General features: G+C 39.7%; 2 protein-coding genes across 11 annotated transcripts in view; both read left to right on the forward strand.

Annotated features, from left to right (window-relative positions):
* Positions 1-1,209: 1,209 nt before the first annotated feature.
* On the forward strand, positions 1,210-9,275 carry unm_hu7912 (un-named hu7912). 2 transcript variants are annotated; one of them, XM_034692845.1, is made up of 2 exons: positions 1,210-1,634; positions 4,627-9,275. In XM_034692845.1, exon 2 carries the CDS (start codon positions 4,679-4,681, stop codon positions 7,883-7,885), a length of 3,207 nt encoding a protein of 1,068 aa, XP_034548736.1. In that variant the 5' UTR covers positions 1,210-1,634; positions 4,627-4,678; the 3' UTR covers positions 7,886-9,275. The 2 variants fall into 2 exon arrangements, with proteins under 2 accessions (XP_034548736.1, XP_034548737.1); XM_034692846.1 differs by lacking the exon at positions 1,210-1,634 and adding an exon at positions 1,769-1,992 and having other exon boundaries at positions 4,627-9,273.
* Positions 9,276-12,265: 2,990 nt separating this feature from the next.
* The window catches only part of gapvd1 (GTPase activating protein and VPS9 domains 1), a 33,097-nt gene continuing 22,247 nt past the window's right edge, over positions 12,266-23,115 (forward strand). For 8 of the 9 annotated variants that reach the window (XM_034692836.1, XM_034692839.1, XM_034692838.1 and 5 more), the window contains exons 1-3: positions 12,266-12,422; positions 22,123-22,341; positions 22,845-23,112. In XM_034692836.1, the coding sequence (XP_034548727.1) occupies positions 22,157-22,341; positions 22,845-23,112 (453 nt within the window). In that variant the 5' untranslated portion in view covers positions 12,266-12,422; positions 22,123-22,156. The remainder of the gene's footprint in view (positions 12,423-22,122; positions 22,342-22,844; positions 23,113-23,115) is intronic. The other variant, XM_034692837.1, reaches the window with a different exon arrangement.

Raw genomic sequence — 23,115 nt, forward strand, 5'->3', positions numbered from 1 at the left:
AATGAAACACCCGCAGCTGACAGCTAGCACTGACAGTAGCACAAGCACCAGGCTTGAGCTGTTTACATTACTGAATACAATTTTCTTTGTTCCCTAAAAAACCTGTTGTCTACGTCTTTGTAATGTAATGACGATTCGACTAGTATTTTGAAAAACTTGGCAACTAGTCAAATTAGTAGTCATGAAATCCCTACCTGCAACCTGCTACAACACAGGCCGAATTGTTGGTTGTAGCAAAAGTCCTGCCTCTGATGAAGTAGATAGCTAATCAAGGTTTAACGTTTTGGGGTGGCACTGAGTGGCCCACAAGATTTCAAGGGGGGCCCATGCCACCTGCCTGGAGCTTTATTGAAGGATTTACAGCAAAGCTCTCAAATCTTTTCATATTTTTGTTTTCAATAACTTTGGTGCAGTGTATATCTCTCCCTGCCAGATCAAAAGTATTGATTATTTTGTGACAGTATTCAATAGGGATTAAAAAAGTTCTGCCATGGGGAACAAGAGCATTTTGTCAAGTGCCAATGCTACATCTCTGATTATAATGAGAAGAGTAACTCTAGGCCAAAGAGGTCAAGTTTAGACAAACAGTCAATATCAATAAAGCTGCAACAGTAAGATAAATCAATGAACAGACCAGTGGAAACCATATGGCAGCTTTTTGAATGATAACTGACCTCAACGTCATTTTTCAAGCAAAATTCCATTTAATTTACAAGTTCAAGCCTCGTTTACGTAAAAACTTGATGCTTTCTTTATAATATATGATAAATGTTTCTCTGAGGTTTTTGAGGTCTTGTTCAATTAATAAAAGTCACTGAAGATGTCAACTTGGGCTATATCGGAAATTCTAACTGGCTCTTTCCCCCCAGTGTTCTTGAGATATTACAATGTATGGATGAGTTGGTAAAATAAGTTGCATATTGGTAAATTAAGCGAGTTAATCAGGCCTACGCCATGCTCAAAATATAACAAAGCATATTATGTATTCTGAGACTGGTTTTCCTCATCACCACATCTCCTGCATATCCAACTGTGTGGGAGGAAGACCACAGGTGACCTGACATGCGTAGGGGAGGTCCAAGTTTGCAGCCAATTGTGTAACCTGTCTGCAAACTTTTCATAAATGTCAGTGTCAGAGATGTTTTGCCTCATGATGAAGGAATGTGATTACAAATCACCTCTCTCTGCACAGTTCGCGACACCAGCAGCAGCTCCCCCGGAAGTGCCCATGGATGCAGTTGTCCTCAGGGCTCCATATTCTAAGATGAGACCGCAATGCTGCTTCGAGACTGAACACCCACCTCCTCCCACCAACACCAACCTCCTCCAGCACCACCACCCTCCCTCGCCGTAAAAACACGCACAACCACGCCTCCAGAGGCACGCGCACAGGCGCAGGCTCAGACACACCTCCTCCTTCCTCTCCATCACACACACACACTAACACACACACCAAAAAAAGACATAAGCGAGTGTGAGAGCATCGCTGGGTGAAGGAGGAAACATGTAAGGCAGCATGAAGGACGACTCGTCTCCGGGAGGATCGCGGCAGGTGCGGTAACGGGTGAAACTGGTGAGGAACGGGTTGCTGCTTCACCATGTCCACCGCAGAGGATCCACTCACTGACGATACGGTAAGGCCCCTAACTCATTCACTCTCTGTAATCTGACATTTCCAAACTATGCCCAACTCATTTTTTTCCGCCTCTGTCCCGGTTTGAACCCTCTGCCTCCTTCTATTTAGCGCAAATGATGTCATTCCGCGCGCAAAGGCATTAGGTCAGCCACGAAGGATGGAGGGCCGCTCGTGCCGCAGCACCAAAATAAAAAGGAGAGCACAAGTGCGTTAGTGCAAGTATTTGGTAACGCTTCAAGGCTGAATGCGCCGCCGCGGTGTGGCTCCATGGGGAGGCGAATCTGCATCACGTTTGTTATTGTCTGGAAAAACCTCGCAGAAAAAGGCCTGAAGACGCGCGTCGAAGTTGCTTTTAGGTACAAATTGGAAAACAAATTAACATGAGCCGAATCAATATCAGAGTTTTAAAGAGCAACGACCTCTTACAATATTAATGTACAGCGTAGAGCAAGAAATACAGCCTTAATGCCTGTAGAAAGGCTCTTAAAGCGGTGGTACAGCCTTTGATAAGGTCAGTATAAAGTCGCACTTGTTTGCTACGGATGGAGTTTGCCCACACAGAGAACATTAAAGCCATCCGTATTGATTATGATGCCATGATTTTTTTCAGACTGAAATTGTGCCCTCTGTGTGCAACTCCAGGAGTGTTTCATGGTGTCTTTGCTGTAGCCATGGAGACAGTACATGGCATGTGGTATTCTACTTGTGCTAGAAAAGTGCAGTCTGTCTATTGAACAACAGCCTCAGACCATGAAGATGAGTAAAGGAAGGAATGTGTGTGCCTACTTAGTGCAAGGATACTTTCTACCCTCTCAGTGAAAGTAAATCACTGCATCTCAAATCAGAGAAAAAGGCCCAAAAGATTTCTAGAGGGACTTAAACTGTGTAGTTCAGTGGTGATGTCTATGGTGTCCTGTTGTAGATTCAGACCTTAACTGTACTATTTGATTAATCTCTTAAATCATCCAGGCACTGTTGCATCCCTACAAGGACTTGAACAGTAGCCTTTTAAGGCTGATTATTCAACAATATATTTGCAAACCCTCTACATAACAATAGTGGGAGCTATTGTTCATTTCCCTTAATGTAACAAATCTGGGTGGCTGTTAAAGAAAAATGAAGGCAGTGAACTGCTCAGCCTGCACCCTATTAGGCCTTTTTATTTATAATAATGAATAACAAAATGAAGTGAATGCCTTTGTTATCTTGCTGACACCCACTTCATTTGTATGACACAGAAGAAGAGGAAGTTCACTGAAAGTCAGATGCTTAAGAGGATTTTCCCCCGTATTATAGTGACATGTGTTTTTACATTTCCAGACCTCCAAGTAACAGAGTTGTACTCATATCATCTAGCATTCGGGCATCGATCAGACTATAGTGACCAAAGTCTCAATGATGATAAGATGTCTGTCTATTATTTTAGAAAACTTGATTTTAAGAACAGCTGACTTCAGAGGACAGTAATACCTTTATTAGATTTGAAAAGATGGGGAAAAAATGTTCTTCATCTGAAATACTTTCTTACCAAACTATTATATTTATTTTTAATGTAGCATTTTAAAATTATTCCTTGAATTACTTTTTTTCAGCTGACAGACTTGCAGTATAACATGGAAATGCTGACGCTGCACATAAAAACTCATAAAACATAAAGTTAAGATAATTCATCGTGCCCATATATAATCTGGTGTTCATTCCCAATGTTTTTACCCACAACTGAAAATCTAGGAATCTTTAAGTCTTTCAGATGAAAAGAAAAGTGCTGTGTGCCTGTACAGCTGCTGTGTCTAATTTATTAAAATCCTTTTTGGTGTTGTTTTGTCTGTCGAGGTTGGTCGTGTGTGAACAGCCGTGATATTTAGGTGTGCTGTGGAGACATGACAGAGAGACGGCTGGTCAGTCCTCTCTCTTCACGGTGAACAGATGGTAACTCAGGGTTAGGTTGTGGGTGGGTGCCAACAAGGAAGCCCATGTGTTTATGACACAGAATTCCATTGTTGAAAAGGCATCGTTTTGTCCATGATATTTGAAGACCCTAAAAAATACTTTGGATATCCATAAAGCAGAGATTGAATTTATTTCTCTTTATATTATTGTGAATAATTCAAATGGTAGTGAATAGAAATGCCTTGTTACCTTGATTTGTTCTAAATCATAAAACAGCGTACTTGATCTAAAACTAACTTAGAGTCATTTTGCTTACCTGTTACTTTTCTTAAGATATGCTAATTAACTTTTTTAATTGCTAATATTGTTTTAATAATTACTATTTTATATGCTCTTGTTTACCCTATACTGTTTTGCACTGTCTTTTGCTGCTGTAATTTCCCCGTTGTGTGATGAATAAAGGAATATCTTATCTTCTCTGTTCATACATTTAGATATAATGTCTTGCAAATGCTTTTCACTTGCTTTTAACAGAAAATCCCCTCTTAGTTAGTAGATCAAGATAATGCCAGTAGTATCTCATAGAAACAACCTCTTAAAATGTGCTGAATTTCCCCCAGTCAACTGTGGACTTTTAAGTAGTGTTTGATTGTCACATAGCCTAGAAATAAAGTTGTACTATTGCTGTGGAGTTGTAATTAACTAAGTTAGTAAATGAACATCTGCATCTTGTAAATCTGCAAACAATCATTGTTACAGGCATCTGTCTCATGTAATCGTGGAGGTACATTTACATCAGAGATTAGATTACATTAGATTAGATATGTTTTGCCATACCCCAGGGGAAATTTGCCTTGGGCACTAGTGCCTAAGAAACATACAGCTCAGAGGAACTTCATCTGACATAAAAACAAACACAGGGCAACCACACAAATCAAGTGGAGCATAAAAAATACAAGATACAAAAAATTGTTTCTTAAGCATTCAAACTAATGCAAAAACCTGAATTTGCCTGCATATCTTAAGTAGGACGTTTTTCTCACATCTCTATTTTGCACTGATTTGTATTTGTTTTATCTATCTCTTTCTTTTTTTCGCAGGCTGTGTTGATCTTGAATCACACTGACTGGAGAGGATTGAAGTTCCTTTAAGATGACCCGAACCCATCCCCCTGATATACTGGCATCAACTCTGTATCAGGACTTTTCTCTAAATCCCCTGTCTGACCACTCCGTTTCTCTCCAGGCCTCTCAGCAATGTGACTTGAAAATGATTGACAAACCGGAAATCATTAACAAAAGACACTGCCGCAGCTTTGACTTTATTGAGTCACTGGATGACCCCCGGTCCCTCTCTTCCCCCATGGAGTACCCGTATAAGAGGACTGAGCATCAGGCATTGAACAAAGATCTCATGTGGAATGGACTAGATCAACCAGGGCACCTCCGCTTTTCATCTCCTGACCTGTTCAACACCAGACAGTTCCAGCAGCAATCCAGCCAGGACAAACCCAGTCATCTAACATGGTCAGACTCTAAAAAGAGAACAAGATCTAAAAGTGCTCCAAGAATCAAGGCCACCCTCACTCCTGTGCCCATCTCAGTGTCTCCTCCAGGGGCAGGGAAGGGGAGGGATGCACCCCTGGCTGGGTCAGATACAGTGAGGACTTCTGAAACATCACGAGAGACGTATTCCTCAAACAGGGCTTTTTTGAATGATGTGCATCCTTCCAAACTACAACATCACACTCCTCTCTATGTGTCTGACTGTTTTGAGGAGGATAAACCAGATAAACCAGCCATCACTCCTCACGTCAGATGCCGTGTGGACATTAAACCAGATGCTTCTGTTCTGCAGCACACAGCAAGGCAGGTCCCCAATTTAAGGACTGACCATCTTTGGCAGAGATACTCGCAGGCCAGCAGTAGAGGTTTATATGTACCTCGACAGATTGTCTCCTCACCAACGCCCACTCCAAGCGAATGCTACAGTGGAGACATTAGATCAGGATACCACTATACCAGCATGTCTCCTATCTCTTACCAGCATTTCGACATGCACAGGATGCCGTCGCCAACAGCACCATATCTCAGTCAGGAACAAAGAGCTTACTCAAATCCAAATATACCAACCAAGTTTTTCTATACAGAGGACCCTGTTCGGTATTCAGTTCATCCCTACTCTAGATCATACTACCAGGATGATCGGGCCAGTCTCACCAGCCATGGTAGTACAATAACTGGTCCGTATGATCCAAGGACTCGCTGGGTGCACACCCTTCCTGTCAGGTCATTTTACACGGACCAGCCCTCAAACAGGGATTCAGTGAACTCTGGATATAGCAGGCCTTACTCCACTAGTGAGGCAGGATCATACTTTTCTCAAACTCCACTGTCGAGATCCTACTATGGAGATGAGAGCCGGTTCAATCCATACCACATGAGTAGCTCACGGTTGTTTTATCCTAAACCGTACGGCTCCCCAGAGGAGCAGTACTTTCCGAGGCCATATCATACAGAGGGTCGCCCTCGACGCCCTCGAATGTCACAGGCCTTTTCCGACGACTGGTATCGCTCAAGCATATCTGGTTACTCCAACCAGTCCTCTCAGATCACACCTCCAAGAATGGGGCAAGACCCCAGTATACCGCCTTGGTTTACTAACAGTTGTTTGGAGACCGGCAGACTCGGAGCAGAGGTCAGAAACCACTCCAAGTCTTGGGACAATATTCTGTATCCACGACACGAGAGAGAGCAATCAGTGCCTCGTGGACGAAGCTACGAGAATTTGTTCTATCAAGCGAGGCACGGAGCATCCTCTGATGTCACATCTCAGCCTGTCATTCTTAACCTCTCAAGTTCACCAAGGCGCTACGCTGCCCTTTCTCTCTCTGAAAACTCTTTGGAGAAGAGCTCAAACATTCCGTGGAGGAATACCAAGAGTGGGCACTGGTTTGTGACTCCAGAGATCACCATAACCGACAATGACCTAAGTGCGGGCAAGAACAAGCGGCGTGATGTGCACTCTGTCAGCTGGGATATGATGGACAGGGAAAAGACACCATCTCCTAGAGTACTGCCTCAGAAGCAGACATCTAACATGACAGATTCAACCAAAGACAGGAAACACAACAACTTCTCCCTTCAGCAGAGTTTAGAGCAACTGGATGAACTCCTAGCTGATTTGGTCATCGATTACAAACCACCCACTAGCAGAAAGTCAAGTGAAGACATTTTAGACCAGCTTAAACAACTAATTTCTGAAGATGATGACAAAGACAGAGGATCTTCTGGACTTGAAAACTTGGGGAGTCCAAACACACCACTCCCGTCCTCCAAATCCAGTCCTGACACAATCAAAGACCCTGACAGTGGATGTGATGCTTTACAAAGGAGTGCAGAAGAATGTTCTCCTGACCACAGCACAGATGAAGACGACACAATGGTGTGTGCAAACAAGAAGTGCAACCGGACTGAGAATATGTTCAACGCCTGCTTATACTACAAATCATGCCACAGTTGCTACACCTTCTACTGCTCACGGAACTGTCGAAGGGACGACTGGGAGATCCACAAAGAGACATGTCTGTATGGTCGAGTCAACAGTGTGTGTCGGCACTCACTCAAGTTCTGCAGAGAGAATTCAGAGATCCACAAAGCCTTCTCTCGGGTTGCCAAAGCTGGCTACCTCTCTAGAGGGAGAGGCGTTCTCTTTCTTGGTTTTGCTAATCCAGAGACAGCTGAAAACTTCCTGCAAGTTGGGCTGGAGAGCCTCCTCATGTCTCCCACGTACCTTTCTCTCAGAGAGCTGGACAGCTTCAAGGACAACCTTGGTGAATACTGCAAGGAACTGCAGCTGGCAGGAAATGAGTATGACCCCAATGAATGTTTTCTTTTGAATGTATCAATAGCTGTTGGTGAACTAGTGCCTAACAGACCTTCACCAAGGTTCCAAGCACCAACAGTTCGCAAATATGCAAAGGTGTCCCTGGCGTCGTCAAGCCCTGACAAAAAGGTGCTCAAGAAGGAGAGTGAAATGGAAACACTCATCCTCACTCCACCTCCAGGCACACCGGACATCGACAAGGAGGGCGAGGAGGGAAGAAAAGCTAGGGAGGTGTGCTTTGTCAACATCCAGCGTGAGCTCAGGACCAGAGGAGTGTTCCTTCGCCACGAGTACCCCAGTATCTATAATCAGCTGTGTGAGTTTGTAGAGAGCAACAAAAGGTTCACTCCGACTACGATTTACCCCATAGATAAGAGAACAGGGAAACAGTTCATGTGCATGATCATGGCTGCTTCTGAGCCAAGAACACTGGACTGGGTGGGTACCCCTCATCTCTTGGATGACATTATATAGTAAAGCACTAGTTAGTAATGATGATGATGTCAACTACACTAAATGTACATACTGTAAATACATGGTGTGGTTAAGCAAACTTGAGAACTGATATGGAAATATGATAATATACTGTATGTGACCAATCTCTCTTTCTTTCACTCTTTTTCTTCTATTTCTCTGTTACCACACACTCACAAAGACTAACACACACAGAGACACACACATACAGTGTATACACAGACTTACAGGTTGTCCTATATTGTTATTGGCTTATTTTGATCCTGTTGCACTCAGAAGAGTAAATAGCCTGCATGTAGACTAGGCACAAACCCAGTTATCCAGGTGTTTAAGATGTGAACATGTATGATCTGTGCGGTTCCAGCGGACATTGTATGAAGCACACAATATTTATGTCAGAGACACCTCATTGCCACCACCAAATAGTAGGCACAGCCCATCTCTCATCCAACTAATCTAAGACATCCACTGTTGATTTCTCTACCAAATGTTATGAAATTTATATTATACCTTGTTGCAGTGGTTGTAATATCACAGCTGTTTACTAAAAAAGTATTATTTCCAAAGTATACTGTAGTTGTGTGGATATATTTTGAATTAAACCTATTTTAGTTATTGTTCTGAAAGCTAAAGAAGTACAATCAGGTCACCTATTTGTTTCCCCACTTCATTTAAAATGTTAGTTTGAACCCAGCTCATCTCACGATAAGACTTGATGTCATAGTGTAAATTGCTTTGTTTGAAAGTGGCCTTCAGTCGATAAAAAAAAATGCATTTGACACAAAGCAATGTATAGGTTAAGCTATTTGTAAAGCCTTGACAGCTCTGGGCTTAGGTTGTTTGAAAAACCATTGTAAATGATCAATTATTTTGCTCAAAGCATGTAATTTATATTCAGGTATTTTAATATTGATATTGCTTTAAACTAAAGTTATTATGTTGATGAGAAACCATTTGATGCTTAGAAATTTAAGAGGTATATATATTGAATATAAGATAATTTGAACATCATGAACTTATTGTAACGAGTAACACTTTACGTTCTTAAATAATATGCAATAAAAGAGCAACCTTATTATCTGTATTCTAAAAATTCTATCTATATTCCTATTTTATTATGACATTGAATATTCTCTTGGAGCCAAAAGCTGCAAAGATTTTGTTTGCACTAAAAACTTAAATGATAAAATGAGAATGTCTTTAACACAGCTGCAGCACTGAACACAGTTATGACGATGACATGCCTGCTTCTATTGCCAATGTTGACTAATCTAAGGTTGCTCTTTTACTTGATGATATATATCTTTGTGCAAGACCTTCCTCAACTTTCTATTTTGTGATGTTTATAACCCATATATAAATATATAATAAATGGAATTTAACAAGCGATCCTGTGGCTTTGCAGTTTTCTTTCAGATGGCTTCAGTAGCAGGCAGTTGATGTCAAATGTATCCAGACAAAAACATATCCAGACATCTGTACTCGTACCTCTTCTGCTGGGATATCGAAGAATATGAATATTGTTTTAATGGCACAAATGAAAAAAGAAAATCAACCTCTGCATTAAAATGTATAAATTGACTATGAACAGAACATTTAATGAGAGGTCAGTAGGAGTATTTATTTGTCTTTTTGGTGCTGAACTACATAAACTCAAAACACCAGCTGTGAAATCTTCCTGTTTTACTTAGTAACCGAGTAACCGATTGTGCGGTTTAAGGTCAACCTGTTTTGATAAACTAAATTTAGGGTGAAATAAGGGGATGTAGAGGTTTATTCACAACGATAGAGACATGATATTTGTCAAAGTATTAGCTGCTGTCAAAACAGAGCTTCAATCATGTTCTCTCAACTCATCCCTATACCCTGTTGTATTATTCTATTTGTGAAAGCAGTGGTTTGAATCTTGAACAAACAGATGCATGGAAATATCTCGTTTTAAAAAAATATTTACAAAATATATTTGTGCTTTTATTTATTTGATTCGTGTTAATGTATCAGGTTTATAACACAAGGATTTTCAGTGTATTAGGAAAAGTGTCATTAGAACACCACCTAGTGGAAGCGTGCATGTATTACCTTGTAGGTGTTGTACTGCATTAGGTGTTGTACACCCATTGGCTTGTCTTCGAACGATGATGAGATGACTTGGAACACAAATGCACACGTACACTAACACATTACTGTAGCATATTAATATCATTTTTAATTAGTTTACTTTGTTTGATGAAGAATATTCCCTTTAAATTTTCAGAATGAATATAATTTCCTCATACTTTAAAACATTGTAATACTACAAAGCTGTCATGGGATAAAGTTCAGGTAAATGCCCTACTTTAGTAGCTTTTATTTTTCATGGATACTTAAATAGGGCATTTTTTTAGAATGACTATGAGAGAGCAACTGGTGTGAAAAATGTGTTCTTACCCACTGAATTATGGATATGTACTGACAGTTTTGGTGTATTTATTGTATTTTGTGTGAATATATAAATTACCGTCTTTTTCTCATTAGCTTTCAAGGAATGCATTTTAAGTCTGTCAGTTTAAACCTGTCCCATAAAATGCTGAAGCAATGGCATTTACTGGTTTCAGCTTGTTACTCTGCTGCAACGTAATCTGTGGAATACAATAACATAGCTAGAGTATTTGTCCCCACACCGGGGTCAGGAGTAAGCTCACACAATCAAAACATGAGGGATTTACCATTTATGGAATTCCAGCAAATCAGAGGTTGAGCTTATGATCCATATTAATTGTTTAACTATTAGACGCAGCCACTGCTCTGCTTTATCTCTGAAACGTGCCTGTCATTGCTTGTCAGCTATATCTGGTTGGCAGCATCCTATTTCTCACTCTTTGGCTCAGTATTTTTCTAGTATATCCTGGATAGGCTTACATCAATAAAAGGTTTTTAAAATACCCTTTAACTACATAAACAGTTACCCAGTACCATAAAATGTAGTTGCATGAAAAAGATTCAGATGGATAAACTTTTGGTCATTTGCTGTATTTCCAGTCAAAAATTCTTCTTGAAAACTGTTTTGCGAAATTGAAAGCCAGTTCTGAACTTGCTACTTTAATAAATATGTACAGCAATCTACCTTAAAGACATAGAAAACTGGTACTGTATATAGCCAGTGTTTAAAATCTGAATATGTAATTATTTTCACTGTCTAATAAATATCCTGGGGTGTGTAGTTTTGAAATTTTTGTTTTTCACTACCACTTTGAAAACATTTCTCCAAATTTGTTGGCACCACCAGTAGTGGCTTCTTAATTTAAAAATGAAATATGACTTTCGTTTTAAATCAAAATGGTTAGAATCAAACTTCATTTGCCTTTGAGTGGCTTTCATTTAGCTCAACTTTTTCTAGAGTGAATTAACCCTCCTGTTATGTTTGTTTCTCACGAACAGCAATAATTTTCCCGGGGCAATTTGACTCGGGGCATATTTAATAATCCAAAAGTGTCAGTACCCTATAAAATCCCAATAAACATTTGTTAAATCTCTTTATTAAATTCATTACTAACCATTTAAATCCATATTTAGTGCAATGGTGTTCTCTAATTCTAACAGATCATGTTTCCCGTCAAAAGTCATGCCAACACAGCATTCTCGCACTTTACAGATGAGGCGTGTGATGAGGTGTGTGATTTGGGTGAAAATGTCAGTTGCAAAGAAACAACTAGTATTCAACACCTCTGACTCCTTTTGGCCTCCACTTTGAGTGCCGGGTCAAAGTAACCCACGATCAGTATCTGTTTAATAAAAACATGCAGGTTTTTTTTTTGCAAATATGTGAAATCAACCATTTTCATTTTATATGTTGATCACACATATTAAGCCCGGCAGAAGAAGTTTCATACCTTTTTCAATTTTTGAACTTCAAAAAGGGTCCATTTGACCAACAACATAACTGGAGTACGGAAGAGGATTAGGGCCACTGGAAAAAAAAAAAGAAATTAAGGTCAATTTTTTTTAAAAATTATTATTCTGAGAAAAAAAGTAAGAATTCTGATCTCAGATTTCTGACTTTTTTCTCAGAATTCTGACTTTAATCTCAGAATTCTGACATTTTTCTGAGAAATATAATAATGAAAAAATAAATTTAGATTTCTGACTTTTTTTCTCAGAATTCTGACTTTAATCTCAGAATTCTGAGAAAAAGTCAGAAATCTGAGATCAGAATTCTTACTTTTTTTTTCCAGTGGCTCTAATCCTCTTCGTAGGCTCTCATTTAGCTCAACCTTTTCAAGAGTGAATTAAATCGTATGTTACATTGTTATAATTTCAAAGAAGCTTCCCCAAACACTGTTTTCTGTTTTTACATGGAATTTCCCTTTAACAAGCCTTTTTGCGCATGCGGGCTGCGCATGTCTCCTCGTGATGACAGCAAATGACAGCACTGTTCGCTCCTGCAGAAGACAGTGTTACACGGCTAACCGCCAACAAACGACCCCTCTGACTCGAGAAATCCTTTTATCAGCTGTGTTTGGACAAACTGAGAACAACCACAACACGGTAATCCCGTTCGGTAAGTTACTGTATCAATGTTGGCATGATTTATCGAGCATATTTGAACACTCAGGAGCTTGTAGCCTACAGCTAGGCTAACGTTAGCTCAGCCTGTTTGACTAGCCAACGTTTTACCAAGCTACAGCTATGTTAGCCAGTTTACTGTGTGCTCATTCTTCAAATCAGTGCAAATAGAACTGCGTTAGGTAGAAGTCACCCACCTGGTTGTCTCTGGCTGTGTCTGTTTCCCTCACAGCATCAAACGTAAGCCAACATGACGTTAGTTAGGTGCTTTATTTGTGAACGATCCTCAGCTCTGGTGGTAATCTTAGCTAAACTAACCCAGTAGCAAACATTCACCTAACCCAGCCCATGTTGTTGGACTGGCTGTTTGGCTGAATCTCTGTTGGCAATCACGCCATCAAATTATAGTTCACTGTCAATTAACATCATAAATATTTAAGCACTGTATATTACCACTAACTCTGTGTGCATTAGTAGTGCCTTTATTGTCTCTCCTCAAGGCTGTAGTACATAATCATTGAAGAAAATAATGAGACTAATGAAACTCAACTCAACTTTATTTTTAAAGCACCTTTCATACATAAAAACATGCTGCCGAAAGTGCTTCACAGAATAACATAGGCAGAAAACAACAGCAATGGTAAAAATATAAATGGCCTGATTATAAATAGAATTCTTAAAAATAATATAAAATCAAAACAGTAAAATTAAGAAAATAAGTAAGAGTGGAACGAAAAGTAAAAATAAGGTAGCGTTAACAAGATCAGATGAATACAAGAAATAAATAGATAAATAAATAAATAATTAAATAAGGTAAATAAAGCAATGATTCAAATGATAATTAAAAAAACTAAAATTATATTACTCCAAATTAAAAGCTAGATTAAAAAGGTACGTCTTAAGCGTACTTTTAAAAACACACAGAGAGCTCGCCATTTTGATGTCCAGAGGCAGAGAGTTCCATAGCTTAGGGGCGTAAAAACAGAATCAATCAAGTCTTTTTTTATCAACTTAAAATTCAGAACAACACCAATATTTGTGTTTTCTGTCATGTTATTGTGTACCTCTTGTTTCCCAGAGAAGCTATCTTGTTACTTTAAGCTTTGATTGATGACATTATGATTGATAACTTTTCAGATACACATTTTCTACACCAAGTGTCACTGTGTTCTGTAGTTGAATGATCTGCTCACCACAACACCTTCTTGGTACATTTAAAGCTGCTGTTGGTAGGAATGGTGTAAAAAACTGTCCTTTTTTTCTGCTGTGTTTGGAGAAAAGGTCATAATGCCCATCGTTACTCATCGGTAAGTGGAGTAATTTGAGACTATTGTGAAATCTCTGCATTTTCCAATGCCTTCATATCAAGTAATGTTATTATACCTCTCGTTCCCCTTATGACGGACCAATCATAGTTAATCTCCAATCCTCCGCCCTGATTGGTTAAGGGGCGGCCCCTACTACGTCCTCCGATTGGTTATGAGTCCGGCACTGTCATGACTGCACACGCTGATCTGTGTTAGGGGACTAAGAGGAAATCTGGTTGGGAGGGATAGTGTTGACATACGAAGTCCCTCTCTCTGAACAGATGTTTACTCTGACTACCAACAGCAGCTTTAAGCTTTAATTGATGAAATTATGATTGATAACTTTTCAGATACAGTCATTATTTCCCATTTTTCCACTATGATACTTTCTACGCCAAATATCACAGTGTTCTGTAGTTGAATGATCTGCTCACCCCAACACCTTCTTGGTACATTTAAGAGCCTTCCTCTGTCCCTTTTCCATTATTTGTGCTAACCTGATGCATGGTTTGGTTTATTAGCACATATATCCTATTGGTGTGTCTGATTGTGCTCTTTGCTGAACGATTTATTGCTACTCATCTAGTATTGAGGTTTGTCTCAGTCATCTTGGGAGACAGGACAATGTTTGGGTCCTTAATGGGTCTGAAAGCTATGCTCAACATGCAGCGTTTCCATGGTTGACGATGTGTGATCTAATCTGCTATAACAGTTGTGATGATAGTAAGTTGCTCTTGAGTAAGCAGACAGTGTGTGAGGTTACATGAAACCTGAGTTTCCTGCACAAGTAATGACATTACACTTCAGCAGCGAATGATGAACAACTGCTTAACAGTGTGCAGAGTTAATTATAATCACTGTTTATCCTTGAAGTTCCATATGACATCCTGTTGTTTACCTCATATCCAACAGGATTCAGAGTAACAAACAGGTAATTTCAGCTTTCTAAACTGAAGGTGGTGGAGTCTCTTGCACAGATCTTAATTTGCCCTTCATCTTGTACTTGGCGTGGAAACACTGAAGATGAGATGATAAGTGTGTGTGGTGTGTTTTTTCTATTTTTTGCCACTAGTACAGCTTCTTGTTTCCAAGCCACTTACGTGCCCACTTACTGAATCTGAGGATCTGACCAAATATACTCAAAGCCAGCTTTCATTTCACGTTAGTTCTCCCTCATTGATGATATCGAGAGACTTCAGTGGGAAAGTTTGAGGGTCAGTACCTCACCTCCATGGCGAAGAGGCCCCCTCATTAGTCTCATGTACGCACGATATTTGACTGCTGAGTGGTGTAAGACATTATCTAAAGGGAAGTGTGAAGAGGATGTTGGCTCCGAACCATGAGTACCTCTTTAGAAAGTGAAATCCTTTGAATATCTATAAAAAGCTGCATGTTTCATATGTTGGTCTGTGTGTGTGGGTGTGTTAGATCATGTAGTGGGAGGAGAGGGCTTATCTTGACTGCTGTGATACTTCTTCACATTACAAAAATAATTTGACCTCCACACTTTCTACTTTACATAAGTGTTTGGACTTGACATGGTGTTTAAAATCCTTTGTGTTGCCTTTGCGCTGTCTCTTGACTCATGCTACAGATGTTATAATCTTCTTACACAGATGTCATGGTTGAACTATCTGGTCTTCTTGTCCCTCATGTTAACAGACATCAGCGGCCTTCCTATTGCAACTACTATTATTCTCACACTACTCAGATGATTTCTGATGATGCCTTTCCTTACAATGTCTGTTGTTTGGTTTCTCTTCTGCTTTACACTTCCTCAGCTCTCTCTGTGTCTGACTCACCAGGTAGCTGAAAACGGGTGAGGTTTTGTCAGAGTTGACAGGCACGGGAGGCCATGACAAATGGAAGTTAACCCCTCTGCTAGCCACTTAACAGCTAGTCGCTTTTTCACTTCCTCCCAAGTATGTGAGGAATGTGCTTATTCAAGAGCACCATCAGATACATGGAAGTGCTCCCTGCTGGGTGTAAAGGCTGCCAGGTACCTGTGAGTTGAAACAAAAGTGACGACAGGAAGACATTCTCTTTCAGTTGCATGTTGTATCTCCAGATCTCCTGTTCTATAAAGATCTAAGGAGATAAGAATTTAAAGCCCCTGCAAAGTGTCCTGGTTTAAAAGCACACAGTGTCTTGTTTTGAGGTGATAAAAGCAGCCCAGGTGTTTCTGTTGCTTCCTGAGGCTGTTACATCACTGAGTTTTTCTAACCTCATCATTTCTGGGAGAAAAGGTAGAAAAAGATTAAGGGAAAAAAATATAATTACTAAAAATAAAAGATTCACAATGCCAGAATGATTTTGACAAGTATTTTTTGTAATTTTTCACATAAACTATAGAGCTAAAATGGTGATGATGGTGATACGTTTGATTATTGTTTCTTTTTTAAGTTATATTTTTGGGCATTTTCACCTTTTAATGGATAGGACAGCTGAAGAGAGACAAGACATGTGGGGAGTAGAGAGTGGGGAAAGACCATAGACCAGTGGTACTCAACCTTGTCCTAATCAGGAGCCACATTGACGAAAAAATATTTTTGCAAGAGCCACAATCCAAAAACGCTCCTTTCCTCCCTGAAACCATTATGCATTTGAGAATATGGATAATAGTAATATGTTACTAAGGAATGAAAAGCATAATGTACAGTGCAATAACTGTGATTTATTATTTTCACTGCAACCACAAAACACACATTGCTGATCATCACTGCCCATAACAGCAGATAACAGACAGCATGTTTACTGATCATCACTGTCCATAACAGCAGATAACAGACAGCATGTTTACTGATCATCACTGTCCATAACAGCAGATAACAGACAGCATGTTTACTGATCATCACTGTCCATAACAGCAGATAACAGACAGCATGTTTACTGATCATCACTGTCCATAACAGCAGATAACAGACAGCATGTTTACTGATCATGACTGTCCATAACAACAGGTACAGTAACAGACAGCATGTTTACTGATCATCACTGTCCATAACAACAGGTACAGTAACAGACAGCATGTTTACTGATCATCACTGTCCATATAACAGCAGATATTAGACAGCAGGGGTTGTCAGAACAGTAATGTTGCACTTACTTCACACTCAATGTGATTTCTGACACTCTTTCTGCCGCACAAGTGATTTGAAGTCGGGCTCTGCGCTGGAAACGGCGATCCGAAGGGCCTCTGTTGTGTGCTGCAGACTCAATCTGTTTCGGTTGCAACATTTTATTTTTGAGAGCGCAGAGAATGCTGCTTCACACCGGTATGTGGACGGAAACATTGAGATGATGCGTCTTGCCAGTCTGGAGATATTTGGGAGATGCCCCACCAGTTTCCAAAAGTCCACGACATCTGTAAACCGAAACTGACGCTGAAGTTCATCTGAGCTCTTTAACTCCACGAACTCCATTTGAAGCTGCACAAGTACGAGCTGGTCGCTTATTTGCTTCATTTCATTGACCTCAACCAGGAATGGGTTTTTCACAAGTAGAAAAATATTGCTATGGTCCTTGAAGTCGTTGAATCTTGATGTGTAGTTTTGCTTGAGCTCAGTTAGCACGTCACAGAATTGTGATTGACAGGGCAGGAGAGCGTCTGCATGCATCGCCATCACTTTCTGCACGGTGGGGAAGAAGCGGTAATCAGAACCACGGACACTTTGTTCGAGTACCTCCAGTTTGTCAGAAAATACACTGACAGCCGTGTAGAGCTCATACACGGTCTTGTTTCTTCCTTGCATCTTGAGATTAAGTTCGTTCAAGTGCTGCGTAATGTCACACAGGAACGCAACAGGCAGCTGCTATAAAGCACTGAGTGTGTGATGACTGATGTGTGACTTGTGAGCGATAATGAAATGCTGATGAATTCTGCTGACAATGTTTTTCTTTTTCGTTTTTCAAAGATTTTTTTTAGATTTTTCTTTTTTAAGTGGACTTAAAAGAGCCGCAACTAGTCTTAAAGGAGCCGCATGCGGCTCGCGAGCCGCGGGTTGAGTATCGCTGCCATAGACTGTATAAAATATGGACGTAGTATCCTAGACGTCACCCATCTGTTTCTGAAGCGCTGTTTTGAGGCCAATCGTCGGTGACAGCCATATTGCTGCTCTCGAGCCATTGTGAGGTAAAGAGGCGGGCTTTGAGCCTCCTAGCCAACAGCAACAGTGTTCCCTCCTGCCAATCAAGTCAGCTGTGCCTCATTGGAAGACTCGTAATCTCAATATCTTCGAAATTGCCGCGTTAGAAAAAAATTCCCCCCCACAGTGTGTGCCGATCGAGAAATGAGCTATCTAGACTACACTCGTCTTTTGTACCAGGCTGTAAACATGTTTATTTCTGCTGTAAAGATCGTCTTTTTTGAATTGGTGTGTATGTGGTTTCCGGTACTTCCGGAGCCAGCCTCAAGCGGATCCTTGATGAACTGCAGTTTTTAGCATTTCCGCATTGGACTCATATTTTTGGACTGGAGGTTGCCGCTTGGGGAAGACATGCAGTAAATGGTCCAGGCTGGAATCAAGCCTGCAACCTCAGCGACGAATAGGGGATGGGCATTTCAAGCCAAAATACATACACAGAGACCTGTCCAGTTAACTACCCGTTTGTGTGGCAGTCGCGTTCACCAGCAGCAGGACGAGGTGCTGCTAGTAGCGGGCACTGACAGCATCTGTCTCAATCTCTATGTTGGTGTTTCTGTGACGCGATGGGGCGTGTGTGTTTACATTTTACAGCCACGCCCAGTCTCTGGAAATACGTGTGTAGGAGTGTGAGATTCAGAAACGAGGAAAACATTAGTGACTGTGCTAATGTTTTCGTCTTCTTTTACTATTTCATGCAGTTAGCATTCTTCTTCTTTTGTTACTTATTGCGGTTATCAAACAGCTTTAAGACGCTCTATAGCCACCGTCTGGCAGGAATACCGTATTACAACCAGGCACCAGAAAAAATGATGAAAAATTGTACATTTAAAATGAGAAAATATTCAAAGTAACGCTTCGATTTTTACTAAGTGAACGAATAATCGAAAATCATTGCCTTCCCTAGAGATGAGGGCTATAGCTTCTGTACATGGGGCGCACACTTAGACTGCTAGGCCAACAGTGCCCCCCATTGTTTCATTTTTGGCACAGTTCTAAATGTAGAAAATGTGGCTTTTCTCAGCTTTCTGTGGGGGGAAAAATACTTTTTAGGTTTGGACTATTCAAAGACTTCTCAGGGACATCTTAACCAACAATGTTTACCTTACTGACACTTAACGGATTGACAATCAGTGGATAAGCAGAGAGAGTTATCTTAAGATAAGTTGTTGAATTGAAGTGAAGCTATGCAAATCATTACAATTAAATTGTTGATGTGAGCATACGCAAACAACACATTGCAAAAGTCTGAATTTATCGCAATAAATAAATAAATAAATAAAACATGTTATGTAAACAAGCAATGCTTACAGTCACAATGTATTGGAAGGAGACTGGTGCTTAATGACCATGCATTAAGACCCTCAGATTCATTATTGTTAAGGAACAGATTGGGTGTATTTTGGGTTCAGGAGGTCATGTTGAAATGAAAACACAGGCATTGTGTAAAGCATGAAGAACAACATCTAAACACTAACAAACTGTGAGGTAAAGCCAATATGTACTCTTCTTGTTTATTTATCAGAATATTGAGCAATCTTATCGTACATTGCATGTTCTTGTTGCTCATAGATTGCAGGACTAAACTGAAGTGTTAAATATAACCTGTATTCTGTGACACTGTCCATCTTGCCATCACATTACACCTTCCTTGTCTATTGTAACCGTTTATTAGCAACACATAAACATATTATAACCTATTATTTAACAACTAAGACATCATATTGAAGTTGTACTGAGCCACAAGGACATTTTTAGCATTTAGTGATGTACAGTATTTGTCAGCAACTTCTCCCATGAAGACTTTTATCTGTTAGTGTTTATTGTTCTCATTATCTGATCATCCAACAGCCATCCCTTATTGGTTCCTACTGGAGGAGTTTCAATGTTTAACAGACATGTACACACACTTGTATTTCCTCATAGGTGCACCATTACTCAAAGGTGTGTTATTAAGAACATTTAGCACAAATGTATATATAGCTAACTAATGCTTAAAGCAAATCATTCTAATATCTATTCTATTAATAAGTCAGCTAATGTTTGGCTTTTAAAGCAATGGTTTTGTCTTGAATTGTAAAACAGTGAATCATTATGCAAGTGTCAAACAGTAAATCACTTAAGACTCCTTTGATATATCACATACATGTACAATACTTTGATTTCTGGTGCAATACCTCAATAACCATGTGCAATATTGTAATTTAACCCATCAAGTAATTTATTGTTATATTCATCTGCTAAAATATGTGCATTCTGGCTTAGGTAAATGTTTTATTTATGTCTTTAGATAGTGCTTTCATACTTCTTTGTACAGAAAGTATTTTGCTGTTATTTACTTATACATTTTTATTTATTTATATTTATTTATTTATCGTATCTATTTACCCTTGAAAAACCTCTCAACAATGATTTACTTGTCTATTGTCCCACCACTTCATTCTGTTTAATTTACGTGTTTTCTTTTTAACCTCTTGCGTTGCATTTTTTTTTGCATTGTAAAATTCCTCCTCGCTATCTAAATGCTTACTTTGTTATCTGAACCACGCTTTGTTTTCTCAAAGCATTTTGTAAACATTTGTTTTTAAAGGTGCTATATAAATAAATTAAAAATATTATGATTATGATTATTATGATTATAATTATGATTATGATTATTATTATTATTAGGTTTCTATTTTTATTGTCCCTACTGTCTTGTTGTTAAGTACCGCTGTTCCATTCACCACATCAAATTCCTTGTTTGTGTGTGAGCTCACTTGGCAATAAAGTCTTTCTTGATTCTTGAAGTGTGAACACCTGGAGACTCGAGCATTACATTTATTATAACATGACATCATAAATGAGCACATTTGACAACTGTCTCGAGCAAATGTTTGATACTTTTACAATTATAATTTATTAGTATTAATTACTATGAAAATCTGTGCTGTGTCAGTGCAATATCAATCATTAGTAACTATAAAACATATTCAACTTAATTTACATTCATTTATTGTTTGGGTATTATAGTAGCTTATGTTCTCCCCTCAGGCCACCTTCATATAGAAATCATTTCTCTCTGTCTGTCTGTTATTTAACAAATGTAGGTCTCACCAGCATTTTTCCAAACATGACAACAATCTATAACCGTATTGTTGATCTGTTATCACTGTATATTCTTGGCTTGCCAGAGGACTTCAATGTGGAGCTCATCAGTTTGTGTTTAAATCTGCATAACCAATCTGATTTGTCAGGCATATCAACACCAGTGTTGTGCTTGTCTGTTAGCTTGTGAGCGCTGACACTGCCTTGCAGTCATTCCCACTGTGAGGCAGTTTTCTCCAGTCTAGTCTCATTCTCCTTCCCGAGCCATAACTCCACACTTAAATCTGTGCTTACTATGTTAGCAGCACGGCCACAAAGAGGCTTTTGTGCAAAGGATTCACCGAGAAATCATTCAGATTTGATGCACTTGGCTTGGTTTGTATGTCTTGGCTGTGTATATCTGGAAAAGGGGAGAGTGATTTGCATATTCTGCTGTGAAGAGTCTCCTGAAGCTTGTGAAAAGGGTGCTTTTGCTGTTCTCGTCGAGCCAGTTTGTGAAGCACATGGAATGCAAATGATTTTTCTTGTATGACAGGGAGCTTCATATTTGAGCTAGTATTTAGTCAGAAACTTTGTGAAACTTTCCTCTGAAAACTTGATCATATAATCTGTCTTTCTGAAACTTTAGCAGCTTTCCTTTTGACAACTTTCCATGGGAAAAAATGTAGGACATCTTAAAGTTTGTTACACTATATCTTAGTGCAAATATGCTGCAAATGCTACACATGCTTGACTGCCTTACAAGAAAGTTACAGCAGTTGTGTTCGAGAGAAACTGACAGAAAAATGCAGTTTTTCCTCTTTGACATGTTCCTACTACAAAATTATAATAAGTTACTGTATTCTAGGGTTTTATTATTCACTTCCATAAAGTCAGGGAACCTACAGAACACTCATGATCTCAAGTTTGACGCAGCAGAGGCTGTCCCATCCTAACTTTTGTTTATCCTGCAGTTTTCCATATTGCAACTATAGCATCTTTTCATCAGACCCTCCCTGCTTCATAATCTTATATCTCTGAGACTCTACACCCCTTTTTTATGTCTGATCAACAATTGAAAATCCTCTTTTCTAACTCTTCCAGTTGATATAATATTATTTAAGCATATGTTTACATTCAGTCCCACATATTTACATCATTGTTTTCTTTCTTTCTCCAGTCATTTAGCTCTTGGCCTGTGTGAGCTGGTGAAGATGGTGAAGCCAGACATCCACACTCTGGCCCACCACCTGAAGCAGGAGCGGCTGTATGTGGCATCGGAAAAGCAGCTGATCCAGAGGCTCAACAGTGATGTGCTGAAGACAGCTGAGAGGCTGTACCGGGCCGCATGGATCGCCAAGCAGCAGAGGATCAACCTTGATCGTCTTATTCTCACCAGGTCAGATCCACTGTCATATTATCATGCTCACATTTCCTCTGATACCTCAGTTACTTTTTAATAAATACATAAATAAACAAATACAATTCTCAGAAAATTACACTGAAAAATAATGTTTTGGATTGAAAGATGTTGTAAACTCTTGACTGATGATAACATAACAGTCCTAGAGCCACTGACACAAGTGTGAGTACGATATCATATGGTGTTCTTGTTTGCCCTCAGCCTTGTCACTTCATTTAAAATCAGCCGTCCTGAAAAAGAAGACTGCAGAGTTAGCATGTAATCTAATGGATGTACTTGCTTGTCTAAAGGTTGATGTATGTCAGTCAGGTCTTGGTTGGATGATGTGTTGTCTGCAACTCAGCGAATGCCATGCTAAACTCCTTCAGGTTGTAGTTGGAGAGACACCTTGTAATATGTGAAGTAGTTAGAGTATGAAGTGATTATTTTTGTTGCATACTTGTGATTTGTGGTTGTAATAAAACAATGCTGTTCTACAGTGCGGAGGCTTCTCCAGCAGAATGTTGCCAACATGCCAAGATGCTTGAAGACACTCAGTTTGTCGATGGCTACAAGACGCTGGGCTTCCAGGAGACGATCTATGGCGAGTTCTTGGCCAGGATGAGGGAGAACCCCAGACTGGTGTCGTCCTGTCTGGTGGCAGGAGAGAGACTGAACCAGGAACACACCCAGGGGGTCATCCATACAGTCTTCACTTCTCTTTACGGCAACTGTATCATGCAGGAGGATGAGAGCTACCTGCTACAGGTA

Source organism: Notolabrus celidotus, chromosome 9 (assembly GCF_009762535.1).
Source record: "Notolabrus celidotus isolate fNotCel1 chromosome 9, fNotCel1.pri, whole genome shotgun sequence".
Taxonomy (NCBI): domain Eukaryota; kingdom Metazoa; phylum Chordata; class Actinopteri; order Labriformes; family Labridae; genus Notolabrus; species Notolabrus celidotus.

What these genes read in the sequence shown, in the direction of transcription:
- unm_hu7912 (XM_034692845.1), top strand. Translation starts at nt 4,679, where the DNA reads ATGACCCGAACCCATCCCCCTGATATACTGGCATCAACTCTGTATCAG.